Source organism: Chanodichthys erythropterus, chromosome 7 (genome assembly GCF_024489055.1).
Source record: "Chanodichthys erythropterus isolate Z2021 chromosome 7, ASM2448905v1, whole genome shotgun sequence".
Lineage (NCBI taxonomy): Eukaryota > Metazoa > Chordata > Actinopteri > Cypriniformes > Xenocyprididae > Chanodichthys > Chanodichthys erythropterus.
Window position 1 is genome coordinate 25521268 of NC_090227.1, and position 18798 is coordinate 25540065.

Consider the following 18798-nt stretch of genomic DNA (forward strand, 5'->3'; position numbering starts at 1 on the left):
TTCAGCATTATTACTCCAGTCTTCTTAGACTCATGATCCTTCAGAAATCATTCTAATACACTGATTTATTTGAACAGCATTTATTTTAAAGAGGTCATGAACTGCATTGGGGTTTTTTTGTTGTTGTTGTTTTTAGAATGTTTCATTTGGTGCACTTTTGGTACACTGAAGTCCAGAACTCAGTCACTGATAAACTGGTGTTATTTGATTGACAGCTCCAGCTATTGTAAAAGGAGCGTTCTTTGATCGCTTTCTATTTATGATTTGATCACAGTTTAAATAACAGATTATTTTCATCCTGCTAAGAGAAACAGTGTGAAGTTGACTGTTAAGTCATCACTGGTTTGATTTGATTTACAAAGAACATCTGACTGTACATGAATCATTACAAATCAGAAATCACTGGTCACAGATCAGACATTAGAATTAACACGGTTACTTACATGTTTACATTACTGTCAAGTCCATATGTTTGCAGAGTCTGCTCCAAAATTGTGACTGATTTACCAAAGAATCCACAGTGTTCTGCATAAAAAATAAATAATGCTCAACTGAGACATTCATATTGCTTAAAATAAATAAAATAGCCACATTCCTAGCATTAGGATCCTTTGGAAGGTGTTCTATCTTACTCATCTCACTAATGCCAGTGGGCAGGGCCAAAGTTGCAATGGTGAAGTAGGTGTTGATTTTCTTCTGCAGAGGCGGTCTTTCACCTATCTATTATGTCATAAATATGCACATTCCAGGACCAGTCGTTTGCTGGGCTTGGTAACATTAAAAGCTGTTTTTGGACTAACAAGGAAGTTTTCAGTTCTGAAACTTGCAGGATATTCTTATTGTATGATGACCTACGGAAAGTATTCAGACCCCCTTAAAATTTTCACTCTTTGTTATATTGCAGCCATTTGCTAAAGTCATTTAAGTTCTTTTTTTCCCTCATTAATGTACACACAGCACCCCATATTGACAGAAAAACACAGAATTGTTGACATTTTTGCAGATTTATTAAAAAAGAAAAACTGAAATATCACATGGTCCTAAGTATTCAGACCCTTTGCTGTGACACTCATATATTTAACTCAGGTGCTGTCCATTTCTTCTGATCATCCTTGAGATGGTTCTACACCTTCATTTGAGTCCAGCTGTGTTTGATTATACTGATTGGACTTGATTAGGAAAGCCACACACCTGTCTATATAAGACCTTACAGCTCACAGTGCATGTCAGAGCAAATGAGAATCATGAGGTCAAAGGAACTGCCTGAAGAGCTCAGAGACAGAATTGTGGCAAGGCACAGATCTGGCCAAGGTTACAAAAAAAATTCTGCTGCACTTAAGGTTCCTAAGAGCACAGTGGCCTCCATAATCCTTAAATGGAAGACGTTTGGGACGACCAGAACCCTTCCTAGAGCTGGCTGGCCATCCGGCCAAACTGAGCTATCGGAGGAGAAGAGCCTTGGTGAGAGAGGTAAAGAAGAACCCAAAGATCACTGTGGCTGAGCTCCAGAGATGCAGTCGGGAGATGGGAGAAAGTTGTAGAAAGTCAACCATCACTTCAGCCCTCCACCAGTCGGGGCTTTATGGCAGAGTGGCCCGACGGAAGCCTCTCCTCAGTGCAAGACACATGAAAGCCCGCATGGAGTTTGCTAAAAAACACCTGAAGGACTCTAATATGGTGAGAAATAAGATTCTCTGGTCTGATGAGACCAAGATAGAACTTTTTGGCCTTAATTCTAAGCGGTATGTGTGGAGAAAACCACGCACTGCTCATCACCTGTCCAATACAGTCCCAATAGTGAAGCATGGTGGTGGCAGCATCATGCTGTGGGAGTGTTTTTCAGCTGCAGGGACAGGACGACTGGTTGCAATCGAGGGAAAGATGAATGCGGCCAAGTACAGGGATATCCTGGACGAAAACCTTCTCCAGAGTGCTCAGGACCTCAGACTGGGCTGAAGGTTTACCTTCCAACAAGACAATGACCCTAAGCACACAGCTAAAATAACGAAGGAGTGGCTTCACAACAACTGTTCTTGAATGGCCCAGCCAGAGCCCTGACTTAAACCCAATTGAGCATCTCTGGAGAGACCTAAAAATGGCTGACCACCAACGTTTACCATCCAACCTGACAGAACTGGAGATGATCTGCAAGGAGGAATGGCAGAGGATCCCCAAATCCAGGTGTGAAAAACTTGTTGCATCTTTCCCAAAAAGACTCATGGCTGTATTAGAAGGGTGCTTCTACTAAATTCTGAGCAAAGGGTCTGAATACTTAGGACCATGTGATATTTCAGTTTTTCTTTTTTAATAAATCTGCAAAAATGCAAAAATTCTGTTTTTTCTGTCAATAAGGGGTGCTGTGTGTACATTAATGAGGAAAAAAATAAACTTAAATGATTTTAGCAAATGGCTGCAATATAACAAAGAGTGAAAAATTTAAGGGGGCCTGAATACTTTCCGTACCCACTGTATATCAAAACTCAAGGAAATTTTGACTTCTCAGTTCATGATCCCTTTAAATGGATATCTTTTTTTAACATTATAAATGTCTTCAATTTAATGTGTCCTTGCTGATTAAACGTATTTAAAAAAAAATATTGACCTATTGAACTTTTGAATGATTGTGTACAATCTGTACATGAGCAAAAACACACCCACCAATCTAGCACTCTTTGGTGCACCTTGTGTATTATCTCGAATCAATTTTTTAATTTATTTTTTTCCAGATATGGCTTCTCACACTACATTCAACTTGATCAGCCTGGAAATCAAGAGTTCATCAAATTCAAAGGTACAGCAAACACGCAGTGCTTTAGTGGTGTCTTTACATTTAAAGACCACATTAAAACAACATTCACAATGCATCTAACTTCCTTAATGCAACAAGAGTATTCAGCAGGAAATAAGCACTGAAATGAGCATGAGGACTTCATTATTATGAATTATCATTACAATTATGAAAACAAACATTTTTTTCTCATTAACTATAACATATTATGATGAACTGTGTAATAAGATCAGGTAAATTTATTTAAATAGGGTCAGTTTTGTTGTCTTTAACTGTTGTATTAAAATATGCAATCAGCTTTATGGTTCAGAACATAAAACACTCTAAAAGGAATGTAAAAGTGTTTATTCATTCCCCATTTCATGACAGGTCATGCTTGTCTTTATCTTCCTGTAGGAGCTAAAAATGATGAGAAGGAGCAGCAAGTGGAAGGTATGGAGAGGAACGAGGTTCTCCAAGATTACGGCGAGTATTATGATTACTCGATGCAGATGCGCCGCAAGCTGTTCTCTGTCCAGAAAAATGTCAGAATCAGAAAAAAGAGAGAAGATGGGAAAATAGATGTCAGATTTGAACAGATGGACCAAGACAACCAAGCTAAGGGAATCCAAAAACTGCCTGAAGAACCTCGGAATGATCCAGAGGAACCACAGCACCAACAGAGAAGGAAGAAGAAAAAGAGACGCCCTCAACAACACCTGAAGGACCAACACTACCTTCAAAACGGACCTTCTGAGGTGAAGACCCATGACCAGGGAAAGGAAAACGACTCTGTGGTCGCACAACAGATTCAGAATAATGTCATGGAGAAGATACCTGCTCAGCAGAATCCAGGACCAGCTCAGAAAGAAGACCGCTGGAGGTCAGAGGTGAAACATCAAATGGACCAATCGCTTAGTCAGGATGGTGGAATTGAGCTCCACCCACTTAAAGCACCACACGGCTATAATGGCGATGGAAATCTAAACCCTGCTGCATTCAGAGACAGAGATATTCCACTGGAGAACATACAAGAAGTCAATAAGTTGAAGAAAAGATTAGTGACCAACCCTGCCATGTTTGATGAGGTCCAGAATGAACGTCATGACCTTGTGAATCGGATGGGTAATCGGAAAGTCTTTCTGGGAGGTCATGTGGACAAGGCACCCAAGAACTCATTAGATGTGGTAGAAGTAAAGAAGAAGAATAGTACAGATGAACGACCATCTTTGGATGGGGATGAAGTCAAAGCAGAAGCTTTGAGGTCCAAACACCCAGAGCGTAAAGCAGAAAAAGCTTTGCATGTTTTGAAGGGCAACCCTAAAAAGGCTGTAGTAGATGGCAACAATGAAAATGACAGCAATAATATCAAGCATAAAAATGTGGCACATCATCTCCAAATCACTCAAAATTCACAACAAAACGCATTATATAACCAGGCTAATGAGCATAAGACATTGGTCCTTGCTGCTCCGTCCACAAAAGAATATAACAAACACTTGGGCCGTGTGAATGATGCCAGAAAGGAAAATGAGAAGCAGGATAATGCAATACATATAGAAGAGATTAAAGATGGACAAGAGGAAGACTCTTGGGTGGATCATGGTTTCTCAGAGGAAGAAGACTACGACCTCTTCAGTAAGGCTTTGTTTGATGTAGAAGTCAAGTGGAATCAGACGTTCCAGGCTAAACCCCTAGATCTGAATGTCATGCGCTCCGATTGGATCGATCTGAAGTGTAATGTGTCTGGAAACTTGCTACTAGACGAATCAGAAGCATTGTCCGTAGTTGAAGCTTTCATGAACAAACTAAACAAGAAATATCCAAGGTAGGCTGACTGCTAAAATAGTTTTGAATCAATTATCCTATTACAGTATGCAAAATAAGATTCTCTGAGCTGTGTTTAGAATGGAATACTAGCATACTGCATACTACACATTTTATGCAGTGTACTGCATGCCATTTTATTAACAATGTTATGTGAAACTTGCATTAATAAGGTAACATTTCTTTGTATGGATTTGTAACATGCTTACAATATAATGCACATTTTACACTACCGTTCAAAAGTTTGTGGTCAGTAAATATTTTTTGATAGCTTTTTGAAAAACATTAATACTTTTATTCAGCATGGTCACATTAAATTGGCCAACCTTGACAAAAAAGACATTTAGAATGTTACAAATGATTTCTATTTCAAATAAATGCTTTAATAAATTAAAAAACATTAACTTTCTATTCATCAAAGAATCCTGAAAAAATAAATGTGTACAGTTTCTACAAAACTATTAAGCAGCACAACTCTTTTCAACATTGAAAATTATAAGAAATGTTTTTATTAATGATGCTAAAAATTCAGCTTTGCATCACAGGAATAAATTACATTTTAATATATATTTAAATAGTAAGCAGTCAATTTAAATTCTAATAAAATTTCTTAATATTACTGTTTTTACTGTATTTTTGATCAATAAATGGTGAGCGTAAAGAGATTTCTTCGAAAAACATTAATAACATATTACTGACCCTAAACCGAATGCCAAAAGTGCATACAATTTAAAATACTATATTCACAAAATAATATTTTTTATATATATATATATATATATGTATGTATGTATGTGTTATGTTTTATGTTTTATGTTTTGATCACCAAGGCTGATTGATCAAAAATATTGTTTAATATTGTCTATATTAACTAAAAAATGTGATATATTAAATATTAAATATATATTATTGTTTAGTGAATATAGCAATAAATTGTAATTGTATGCACTTTTGCATACAATTTTGCAATTATTTCCAGTTCACCATCATGAAAATTGGAAGATCAAGTCAAAATCATTTAATTTTGGAATACAGTATGTCACATGGTATGTTTTGGTCCTATAGTATTGCATACATAGTAACAATAGTATGAGTAGTATGGTAATATGCCATTCCAAATATTTAATTCATCTCTGACATACATTTTTGTGTGTGTAGGCAGTTCACTCTAGGTAATATTGTGAACATTGAGAAGAAGCCTGATTTTAATTGGGGCAGTAGATATCTACTGGAACTGGACCTGCTGGAGGCATCAGGACACCACCTGCGCCTGGTTCAGTACATCTTTGTGAAAAGAGCTGATGATTGGGGTTCTTATAAAAAACAAAAGGTTCAGGATGCAGAATTTAAGCTTTGCAATCCATATAGCTTCTACTGGAATCCGACTGCTACTGTCCACTTCATCATCCCAGGTAAGACTCTCTCATAAAGAGAAGAATGAACAACCAGATTTTCTGGATTGTATTTAAGACCCTTTCTTAGTAAGAAAGATGTGCTGGTCTGGCACAATCCAAACATACCTTTATGCTGGTAACCAGCAGTAAGATGGTTTTATCTGGTCATTTAAACTGGTCACCAGCTATAGCTACTGTAGCTAGTTAAACTAGTTTTATTTATAACCTTGTTCTAAACAAAAGTTTGATTTAACAGAAGTTACACCAGCTTATTTAAACGGTTCCGATTCACATCTTTATGCATAATTGTCTATTTAAAAATCCTTTCTGCAACCTTCTGTAACATTATGATTATCATAAATCATATCATGCTTATATCATATATATAGATGAATAGATATAATTTTTTTTAAACATTTTAAAAACGTGGCTGAAGTTTCTTATATATAAAGAATGTTTTAACATTCTAATAGAAACTTAAAACATACTTAAAAAATAAAACATACTTAAAAAATACTCACATGATCCAATCCATGTATGGAGCAAGAAATTTAAAGGGGCCGTGCGCTGAATCGGTGCATAGTTAATGATGCCCCAAAATAGGCAGTTTAAAAAAATGAATCAATGGGGTATTTTGGGCTGAAACTTCACAGACACATTCAGGGGACACCTTAGACTTATATTACATTTTGTGAAAGAACATTCTATGGCACCTTTAAAGAAGATGTGTCAATGTGCCGTTGGCCAGGGAGTCAGAGCCTTACTTCCTTGGCTTCAAAAGAAAACCCAGCAGGAGTCTTGACACCCACTGTGCTGGTTTTGGTGTCTGGTCAGACTGGCCGGACCTAAATGACCTCTGTGTTCGAACTGGAGTATCGCTGGAGTGGGCGAGGTCTGACTCTGGTTTTACACAGGAATGTTTATACATACATGTTCCAGTACTGCAATAGTAACTCTGGAACCTTTTCACATCTGTTTGCTACACCTGATGTTGTTGTGATTAATGAAGAGTCTAGAGAAGTGTTTGTTTTGGTGGTTGCTTGCACTTTTGACTCCAGTGTGGAGGAAGCCTTTATGACTAAAGTGGTTAAATAACAACCACTCCTAAAAACCATTTCAGAGATTTGGTTATGGGGCCTGATTACATGTTTTCATATTTAGCAGCTTAGGACATACACACAGGCTGGTAGTAAAGGGGCTTCAAAGCTTGGGATGCCCAAAAAAGGGCTAAGCGGCTAGCAAGGTACTGTGCTCTGTCTGCTATTATAGGCAGCTGCCATATATGGCGGAGTCATTGTTAATTATACCCATAAACAGAGAGTTATGCTTAATATTGTGATGATCTGCTGTATGCCACTGGTCCATGATTTTGTACATGTATTTGACTGCATCTATAATATTTATGTCCCTGTGAATTATTTCTCTTTTGTTAATTTGTGTGTGTGTGTGTGTGTGTGTGTGTTAAAAACCTCTCTGCAACATTTTGGGAATGTTTATGGTTATTAAAAATTAAACCAAAAATCTCTTCTTATATGTTCTAATTTGTTTGCAAAAAAAACACAAACCAGTTCTTTTAAGGGGATGCTCTGTGTTGGCTGGGTTCTTTGCACACTTAATGTCTGCTTCATTCTGTCTGTGTTTGTGTGTCTGCAGTGAAGAACCAGGCCCGTTGGGTACTGCAGTTTATAACTGACATGGAGGAGTTATACCGCACCACTAGAGATCAGAACTTCAACATCATCATTACTGACTATGAAAGCACTGATATGAACATAGAAAAAGCACTACAAAACTCTTATTTACCCAGGTACATTTACAGGTTTATAAACACATGCTTAGTAGAGTGATCCCCTGAACTTCATGATTTTGATTCCTTGATCATATGGCATGTTGTCATCTCATGCTTCTGTACCTATCATATTATTATTTATTATTAATTTGCATGATTCTTCTTCTTAAAAAAAAAAAAAAGTGTTAATGGCATAGTTCACCCAAAAATGAAAATCACTTACTCACCCTCAAGTTGTTCCTAACCTATATGAGTTTCTTCCTTCTGTTGAACAAAAAAGAAGATATTTTAAAGAACGTCAGTAATCAGAGAGTTGACCTACATAGTTTTTTTTTTTCCTACTATGAAAGTCCGGCTTTCATCAACTGTCTGATTACCAACATTCTTTAAAATATAATCTTTTGCGTTAAACGCAAGAAAGAAACTCATACAGGTTTGGAACAACTTGAGGGGAAGTGATGACAAAATGTTAATTTTTGAACTATCCCTTTAAAGACATTGTTTTAATGATTCATGTACATCTTTTCAAATGAGACCTCACTTTAACTCCTTTTCTATTGTGTGTCCTCTATTTCAGGTATCAGTACCTCAGGCTAAGTGGAAAATTTGAGCGATCAGCAGGACTGCAGGCAGGAATTGACCTCATTACTGTAAGTTTAAGACACACAGTCACTCACACACACCACACTTGCACAAAATATGCTTGAATTTCTAAAAACATGCCATGAAAGCCTGATCTTCGATAATACAAGCTGTTGTCTGTCTCTCTGTTAGGATGATCACAGCATTGTGTTTCTTTGTGATCTGCACATCCATTTTCCACCTGGCTTCATCGACACTGTGAGAAAACACTGTGTGGAGGGACACATGGCCTTCGCTCCCATAGTCATGAGACTGAACTGTGGTGCTACACCTCTGGAGCCTGATGGTACAGTCTTTACAAACATGAGATAATCTAATAACATTGTCAGATATATCAGAGAGAAATAGATTTGCTTTGTACATCAACAAATACAATGCCTTTCAAAAGTTTGGAGTTTTTAAGACTAATATATTATGCTCAACAAGGCTTCATTTCTGTGATCAAAAATACATTAAAAACTGGAATATTGTAAAATATTATTACAAAATAAGTGTTTTCTATTTTAGTGAGTTTTATTTATTCCTGTGAAGCAAAGCTGAATTTTCAGCATCATTACTTCACTCTTCAGTGTCACATGATCCTTCAGAAATCATTCTAATATGCTGATTTGCTGTTCAAGAAACATTTATTATTTGTGCTGCTTAATAGTTTTGTAGTAACTTATTGAAAGATGAATAGAAAGTTCAAAAGAACAGCATTTATTTGAATTGCTTGTAACAATTATATATGATATTACTTTGATCAATTAAATGGGTCCTTGCTGAATAAGTAAAAAAAAAAAAAAAAAAAAAAAATCAAAAGACCCCACAATTTTGAACAGTAATGCAGATGTTTAAATTCACAGCAAAACCACTGAATACCAGATACAGAGTGTGTGTTTAATGTTCAGGTTATTGGGAGGTCAATGGCTTTGGACTCCTGGGCATTTATAAATCAGACCTGGACTCCATTGGGGGCATGAACACCAAAGAATTCACTGACCGCTGGGGTGGAGAGGACTGGGAACTACTGGACAGGTCAGTCGTGAGACAATACACTAATATCAAAATAATGCAAACCGTAATCACAAAGCAGATCGGACTGCAGAAGTCTGGATAATTTTCATGATTTTAAATAGAGTATATCAGTCCAATATATCGGTTATCGGTTAATATTAGAGATTTTTCAAGTTATTGGTATCATCGTTATTTAACTGTGCATGCTCATTATATCATATTTTTACATTTAGATTACGTCAGCTAACTCTCACTTGAAGTTAATCATTAAAAACAACAATTTAATAAAACTGTGAAATCTTTAAAGGGTTAGTTCTTAAAATGAAATTTCTGTCATTAATTATTCACCCTCATGTCGTTCCAAACCCGTAAGACCTTTGTTCATCTTCGGAAGCCAAATTAAGATATTTTTGATGAAATCCAATAATTTTTTTTGTCCCCCATAGGGCCCTATCATCAACCAGGTGCAATGCTGTGCCTGGTGCGACACAAGTGTTTTTTGCTAGTTTCAACTTGATGCAGTTATCATTTTCACGTTCTGCGCCACATTGTTTAAATAGCAAATGCATTTATGCCCATTTGTGCGCCAGTGGAGCTGAAAACGAGGTGTGTTCAGGGGCATTGCTAGTGTGTTGTTGTTTTGAGGTAACTGAAATAGAGACACGTTGACCAACTGAAACCTCAGTCAATGGCACAATATTTGTTTTGTTATTTAAGAGCGCACAAAAAGATCTGTTTTCTCGCTAGAGAAGCGTTCAGTTTTTCTGCTTGCAAATTCCTCCATGGTGTAAGCGCAACTGGCTTTTAAAGGGAATGGGAGATGAGACTCTGATTGGTTTATTGCATGTTACACCCAAAACACACCCATTACTCATTAAAAGAATAGGGACAACCCTTTTATACCATGCGCACCGACCATTTTTCCTGTCGTTAATGTAACAAAAGTGGATTTGGACACGCCCTAAGTGCACTTGTGCTGTGCACTTTAGATCATGTGCTTAGATTGTTAAAATAGGGCCCATAGAAACAACGTAATTACCGTCCTTCAAGGTCCAGAAAAGTAGTAAAGACATTGTTAAAACAGTCACTGTGACTACAGTGGTTCAACCTTAATGTTATGAAGCAACGAGAATACTTTTTGCGTTCGGACATAAACACGGAAGCGCAGAACTTCATTCACTGCGTCAACTGCATAGGAGACTGACAGGGTTGAGAAGAAATTGTTGAATAAATGTTGTTGATTTGTTTAGTTTTTGTGCACAAAAAGTATTGTTGTTGCTTCATAACATTTAAGGTTGAACCACTCTAGTCACGTTGACTATTTAAACAATGTTTTTACTACTTTTCTGGACTTTGAATGACGGTAATTACGTTGCTTTCTACGGGAGATAAAAAACATCTTGGATTTCATCAAAAATATCAAATTTGTGTTCCGAAGATAAACGAAGACCTTACGGGTTTGGAATGTCATGAGGGTGAACTAACCCTTTAACTAAATCTTTAGCTAATCTTAGACAGTATCCATTTTTCATACTGAACATTATGATGTTGCGATTTCTAATTTCATTGGTAATCTTTAAAGGTATTGATTTTTTGTTGTTGTTGTTGTTGTTGTTGTTTTTTAGGCTTTTATTTATATAAAAATAAAACATTTTATATATATATATATATATATATATATATATATATATATATATATATATATATATATATATATTATAAAATTAAAAAAATATAATTATAATTATATAATTATAAAAAAATATTATATTAAATTTTATTAAAGTTAAATTTTTATTTAAAAAATAAAGTATTTAAAAATATATATTTTTTTTTATGCACAGTTTTATTTCTGTTTAGTTATTTTATATAAAGCACTTTGAATTACCACCATGTATGGAATGTGCTATATACATAAAATAAAAAAAACATGAAAATAAATGAAATGAGAAGAATAAATGAAAAGAAATGTAATATCAATGCATCCTTAATGTTAAACATTATTTGGTTTGTAAAGTGCCATGTGTTATCTGTGGTCTCAAGGATCCTTCAGGGAGGGCTGGAGGTGGAACGTCTCTACCTGAGGAACTTCTTCCATCACTTCCACTCAAAGCGAGGAATGTGGAATCACCAGATGATGCGCAAAACGTAACCGTTTCAACAGTCTTGCCGCTGCTGAGCACCGGTTACTATGGCACTTTAAACGTTTGGTGAACCTCAGGACATTCCAGATGTGCGTTCCAGATCGCATCGGACTGAAGGTAATTTTGAGGTGAAAATTACTGGAAACAAACACAGAGACTCAGGAAAAGGATGTCTGTGATGTTTGTTTGAAGATGAGTTATGCAACATCTCCAACTGCTATGGGATCATCTCCAGAGTTTAAATGTTTCTCTAATGCCAACTACACTGTCGAGGGGGAGAAAAAAAAAAAAAGTAAAAAGAAATAGGTGCAGGTCATTTATGGTTTCAGCATCACTTTGGTGTTGTCACAGACTTCCAGGTCAATAATATGCCTTCATTCAAGTATTCTGTTCTGACAGACAGAAATGTGATGTTCAATGAGATGTATATAATGAGAAAATGTGTATTTATTCAGGTAGATGAGTGTTTTGGGTGAGGGGTTTGACTTTGCACACTGTTATTATGTGTTTTATGCTGTGTGACCTCTTCCATCACTGTGGCCAAAACCAAAGAAATGTGCAATATTCCCAGAGGCACGGAGCGTTCAGATAGTTTTTGAAAAGTGAATTAATTCAAGTTAGAAATGCTGTTCCGTTTTCAGGTCAATCGCATAAAGCCTGTCAAGTACATGCTGTGTCATATTTCATCCTCAAAATACAAAAGAAAGAAAGACTGAAAATTAGGCATGTTTTACTCCCAAATTCTTAATGTAATGCAGAAAAATAAAGATTTAATATAGATCTGTTTTAAAGGTAAAAAAAAGTTTTGTTATTGTAATACAGCACAGGAAAACTAAAAGGTAAAACATTCATTCTATCAATGAGAAGTTTTAGTACAGATGTGGTTAATTGTCACATACTGTCACAGTACCTTCATTGAAGGCTTCATTTTCTTTATGCAAAATATAATTTTGGGGGGAGAGAGGTATAGGTTATGAAATGGCCTTGTTTTTGTGATATTTTCCATTTTTAAAGTAGAATTCAAGGTGTTTTGATGATGAAAATGCCCCTTTTTTCTGAAAAAGCAATGTGTTTTTTTGAGTTTCATTCCTGAGCAGCCAGTTTTTTTGTGTTCATGATACATTCCAGCCATTAAATCCGGCTCATGTCAATTCAGATTGATTCAACCCTCTACAGTATTACTTTTAAAATAAATTGGATCCTAATAATATTCATCAAAAACACAAATAAAGTGGTTTTCAGTTTTTACTTTAGGGGTTTGAGTTTGTACTCTGATGAATTGCTGCCCAATGAAAGCTGATGTAAGCCATGCTCACTTATTCATAAGTGCCTTTTGCTGTTTAATTTCGAGGAAATCCGATGGACATAGCTACTGTACACTACTGTTTTATGTGGGGATTTGGTGCTGTTTTTCCAGAGATGGTTATACACATGCTCTAAATGTTATTGCCTTGCTGTAACATTTAATGCATTGTAGATCTGACAGTCAATAGTCTTTTATTTACAAAATCTGTAGTTGTTTTTAATAATAATTTTGTCCAAATATTTTTTTTTTTATATGAAGGATCTTCTTGGAGGCAAAGTAAAAATGAATTGTTTATGCAGATCACCAACAACCTTAAAATAAAATGTTTCTTCAGGTTTCTGTTTTGTTGGTGTGTGTGTATTTATGACCATCACTGAGCCACAACACAACCAATTGTTTGGTCTTCCATATTTGCCCTGGGAGATGAAAAGTGGAGTCATATTTGTGATTGGCAGTGAAAAGATTGATTTTCAACTGCAGCTTTTTTCCCCCTGGTTTTATTGCTCCTCTAAATGCAGAATTTGTTGATTGAACATTCAGAATTTGTTGAACCACACTGAGGTTTTTAGATCTGCCCTATTCAAAAGCTCCTCAATTCTAAAGATCTGACCTGCATTTTTTTCTCACCAGCAGCTTTCCATTAAAACACAGAATTACAGGAGCTCAACCTTTGCCTCTCCTGTCAAAACTATAATTTTCAACCTGACAAAGAACCACTACACTGTAAGACCCGATAAGTCACAGTAATACAAACCATATGAGGAAACCAATTGAATTGCCTTAAAGGATTAGTCCACTTTTAAATAAAATTTTCCTGATAATTTACTCACCCCCATGTCATCCAAGATGTTCATGTCTTTCTTTCTTCAGTCGAAAAGAAATGCAGGTTTTTGATGAAAACATTCCAGGATTATTCTCCTTAGTAGACTTCAATGGGCACCAAACAGTTGAAGGTCAAAATTAGTTTCACTGCAGCTTCAAATTGTTCTACACTATCCCAGATGAGAAATAAGGGTCTTATCTAGTGAAACCATCGCTCATTTTCTGAAAAAAATTTGAAATATAGCCATCAATGCTCATCTTGAACTAGCTCTCTTCTTCTTCTTCTCTATTAGAATTCCAGCAGTGTAGACGCTGCTAATCATAATACTGCCCTCCACAGGTCAAAGTTTTGAACTAATTTTTATATGCAATATGCTAGTTCAATAGTATATAATAGTTAGGCCAGTGTGGTGCACAGGTGTCTCTAATTAACAATCACATCAAACATCCCTTCGCTCCCACAGTTCTTAGGGTGTGTCTCAATCAGCTCCCTAGCTCCTGAGCTTGTGAATCAGTATATCGTGTACACAAATTCGAGCACTGGTGGACCGTAAAGGACAACAGCAGAGCTGTTACATATACATGCAGCATTTCGGTCATAAATAAATTATACATTTTATCTAGATTATGTTCACTTGTCTAGTGATGTATGTTTACGCTGAAATATAAAAAAATATTGGTTTGTATTTTTAAAAACCTTTATCGCGCGTCATTGTGTGTAATGAATTGGCTCAGGTGATTTAAGTTTCGCACTTCAGAAATTCCGTTAAGGAAACATAGTGAGCATCGATGCTCCCTGGTTCTCACGGTGCATTGTGGAACTTTTTAGGGAGCGAACATTTCAGTGCCCTGCAAGGATTCTGCGAATGAGACAGCCATTAAAAATGGCCGACTCCCTGATCAGTGCCCTGACTTCTGAACTAGGGAGCTGATTGAGACGCACTCTTAGCCTCACCCCACTCACCATAATGTTAATTACATATAGTTCATTTACATAAACATCACATTCAGATCTTGGTTAAATCTTGGATGGCAAATAACACATGCTATTATAACTATCAAAGAGACTGTTATTATATACTTGCATGGATATAATTAAACAACATGCAGTGTATAGTCTTAAATGTTTTGCAGCCCATTCTCAACCTAAGCACAGGCTCTACTCTTCACCACAATGGTAACCCTACAAAACTAACATAACAGAACCCCTTGTAAATCCCAACATAACACAATATTAAACACTTATGTCTCCCTGTGTTAATCTTGTGCGAAAACACAGAAATTAACACTTAATTTCAACATTTATTTTCCTTAGTCTAACGCAAAGCATGAAATCTGCTACAACTCAATCATATTAAGTTAAGCTTACTACAATCACATTTTGAGAGTACACAATCATTTTCTACCAAGTACAATGAACTTTCATTATCATTTGAGTGAAACGAGCTCATTTTATTTAATTTCACAGTGAAATTATGCTTTCTGACTGAAAGTCATATGAATGAGCTTAATGTTCTTTCTTGAGTGTCCTCAAGCTTCTGCAATGTAACAAATCTCACTTTCTCCTTTGAGAATGCCAAAACATGTGAGTTTGGCGTTCACTGGAAACCAGCCTGATCTCTTTCCCAACTTTTAGATCTGTCAGAGCTGATGTAAGACTTCTTATAAGTTTCCTTATAATCTGAATCTGAAGATTTGAAAACAGTGAAGATGAAGAGAAAAATAGAATGTTCTTCCCTAAAGACATTAATGAGGAATTCATACATGAGAGTGAAAGATCTCACCTTTTTCAGCAGATTCCAAACCTGGAAGATGTCGACATTAGTTTTCTGTTGGATCTGTGATCTGTTAGTCCAGGCTCCTGGGACACTGGGTTTACATTTACATTGGGTTTCCTTTCACAAATGCTTTTTGCCAAGGTGACATTTTTGACAAAATGAGCTAAACTACTGAACTAGCTGAAAGTCAAGTCTATAATAGGCTCTTCTGGGCCAGTTTAAAAATGTAGCACAGCAGGCAAAGCTTCACCAGGTGGTGAGTTTTATTTGGTATATGTTTAATACCAGTATTGTTTTACCTGTTTATGGCCTTTAATCAAATACATTAATTATATTACTGTCTGACTGTAACATTGCATATTGTACTTCATTATGGCCAAAAAAAACTTGTTCTTCTGTCTGTCCAACTCATGTGGCATGTTAGTTTCATCATTCTTTTATGTAATTCCTGTCTGTTGTGCCAGACTCCAAAAATAGCTGCTTGCTACAATGTGCATCATTGTTGTAATAAATAACTAGACCAAGACCTCGAAGAACACTTCTCGGTACTGCAGTACAAACAAGATTCCAAAAAAGTTGGGACACTGTACAAAATGTGAATAAAAAAGGAATGCAATAATTTACAAATCTCAAAAACTTATATTTTATTCACAATAGAATATACATAACATATCAAATGTTGAAAGTGAGACATTTTGAAATGTCATGCCAAATATTGGCTCATTTTGGATTTCATGAGAGCTACACATTCTAAAAAAGTTGGGAAAGGTAGCAATAAGAGGCCGGAAAAGTTAAATGTACATATAAGGAACAGCTGGAGGACCAATTTGCAACTTATTAGGTCAATTGGCAACATGATTGGGTATAAAAAGAGCCTCTCAGAGTGACAGTGTCTCTCAGAAGTCAAGATGGGCAGAGGATCACCAATTCCCCCAATGCTGCGGTGAAAAATAGTGGAGCAATATCAGAAAGGAGTTTCTCAGAGAAAAATTGCAAAGAATTTGAAGTTATCATCATCTACAGTGCATAATATCATCCAAAGATTCAGAGAATCTGGAACAATCTCTGTGAGTAAGGGTCAAGGCCGGTAAAAAAATTCTGGATGCCCGTGATCTTCAGGCCCTTAGACGGCACTGCATCATATACAGGAATGCTACTGTAATGGAAATCACAACATGGACTCAGGAATACTTCCAGAAAACATTGTCGGTGAACACAATCCATCGTGCCATTCGCCGTTGCCAGCTAAAACTCTATAGGTCAAAAAAGAAGCCATATCTAAACATGATCCAGAAGCGCAGGCGTTTTCTCTATGGACTGTGGCAAAGTGGAAAACTGTTCTGTGGTCAGACGAATCAACATTTGAAGTTCTTTTTGGAAAACTGGGACGCCATGTCATCCGGACTAAAGAGGACAAGGACAACCCAAGTTGTTATCAGCGCTCAGTTCAGAAGCCTCCATCTCTGATGGTATGGGGTTGTATGAGTGTGTGTGGCATGGGCAGCTTACACATCTGGAAAGGCACCATCAATGCTGAAAGGTATATCCAAGTTCTAGAACAACATATGCTCCCATCCAGACGTCGTCTCTTTCAGGGAAGACCTTGCATTTTTCAACATGACAATGCCAGACCACATACTGCATCAATTACAATATCACGGCTGCATAGAAGAAGGATCCGGGTACTGAAATAGCCAGCCTGCAGTCCAGATCTTTCACCCATTAGAAAACATTTGGCGCATCATAAAGAGGAAGATGCAACAAAGAAGACCCGAGACAGTCGAGCAACTAGAAGCCTGTATTAGACAAGAATGGCACAACATTCCTATTCCTAAACTTGAGCAACTTGTCTCCTCAGTCCCCAGACGTTTGCAGACTGTTATAAAAAGAAGAGGGGATGCCACACAGGCCTTGTCCAAACTTTTTTGAGATGTGTTGATGCCATGAAATTTAAAATCAAATTATTTTTACCTTAAAATTATACATTTTCTCAGTTTAAACTTTTGATATGTCACCTATGTTGTATTCTGAATAAAATGTTGAAATTTGAAACTTCCACATCATTGCATTCTGTTTTTATTCACAATTTGTACAGTGTCCCAACTTTTTTGGAATCGGGTTTGTATATTGCAAATGTAAATGATTTGTTTAAAGCATTTGTTTTGGAGAAAAGAAAAAATTAACATGCTTCAAAATAATCAAAATAATGTCCTTTCCCTCTTCTTTACAAATCTTTTGTTTCGAATCAGTGGTTCGGAGCGTGTATTTCATATCATTAAGGTTGAACTGTTTTAAATATGTCTTTCTGGGCACTGAAAGTGTTAATTATCTTGCTGTCTATGGAGGCCCCACTGTGCCATCAGATTTTATCAAAAATATCTTAATTTGTGTTCCGAAGATGAACGAAGGTGTGGAATGACATGAGGGTAAGTAATTAATGACAGAATTTTAATTTTTGGTTGAACTAACACTTTAAAATATGGTGCATTCAAATTGTTAAACAATCCACCAAAAATAATGAACACTTGAATAGTAAATACAGTACCTAATTCCAGAGCATCTATATATACCCTCCACCTGCTGGTATGAGCTTGTGAAGGGTTAAAATAAGTACAGGGGATTCTGGCTTCCCTGTGAGCATGTTTAAATTCTGCAAATGCCTTTTAATTTTATACGTTGGGTTATATTTAGTGAAGGCTCACGTCTGTGCATTTATTTGGAGTTCTGTATTTGTGCGCACTCACGTCTACAGACAGCTGAGCTCACCATAGTGCAAAGTACAAACACAGACACAATCAATTGTTTAAACTTTAACGTGTTTAAATGAGGTTTGTAGTCTGATTTTGGTGTGAGAGTACTAGAATACTGCATAATACACACTAGAGCCTATGATTTATTAAATTTTCTCTACAGTAAAGACCTTTACATTGTTACAAAATGTATGTATCATGGTTTCCACAAAAATGCTGCACAACTGTTATCGATTGGTAATAAGAAATGTTTCTTGAGCAGCAAATCAGTAAATTAGAATGATTTCTGAGGTCAGATGAATAAACTGCTAAGACTCTTACAAGTTTATAATCTTTTTTTTTTCCTTTAAGACTGTTCGTAACTTCTTTTTTTAAAGGTGCCCTAGAATAAAAAAATTGAATTTATCTTGGCATAGTTAAATAACAAGAGTTCAGTACATGGAAATGACATACAGTGAGTCTCAAACTCCATTGTTTCCTCCTTATTATATAAATCTCATTTGTTTGAAAGACCTCCAAAGAACAGGCGAATCTCAACATAACACCGACTGTTACGTAACAGTCCGATAATAATCTGATGCAT

At 36.2% G+C, this 18798-nt stretch overlaps 1 protein-coding gene across 2 annotated transcripts in view; it reads left to right on the forward strand.

Moving 5' to 3' along the window:
- Window positions 1-12513, forward strand: part of b4galnt3b (beta-1,4-N-acetyl-galactosaminyl transferase 3b) — a 37784-nt gene extending 25271 nt beyond the window's left edge. For both annotated transcript variants that reach the window (XM_067389173.1, XM_067389174.1), the window contains 8 exons: window positions 2727-2791; window positions 3185-4595; window positions 5753-6006; window positions 7642-7795; window positions 8355-8427; window positions 8552-8705; window positions 9310-9436; window positions 11459-12513. In XM_067389173.1, coding sequence (XP_067245274.1) covers window positions 2727-2791; window positions 3185-4595; window positions 5753-6006; window positions 7642-7795; window positions 8355-8427; window positions 8552-8705; window positions 9310-9436; window positions 11459-11567 — 2347 coding nt within the window. In that variant the 3' untranslated portion in view covers window positions 11568-12513. The remainder of the gene's footprint in view (window positions 1-2726; window positions 2792-3184; window positions 4596-5752; window positions 6007-7641; window positions 7796-8354; window positions 8428-8551; window positions 8706-9309; window positions 9437-11458) is intronic.
- Window positions 12514-18798: the final 6285 nt, after the last annotated feature.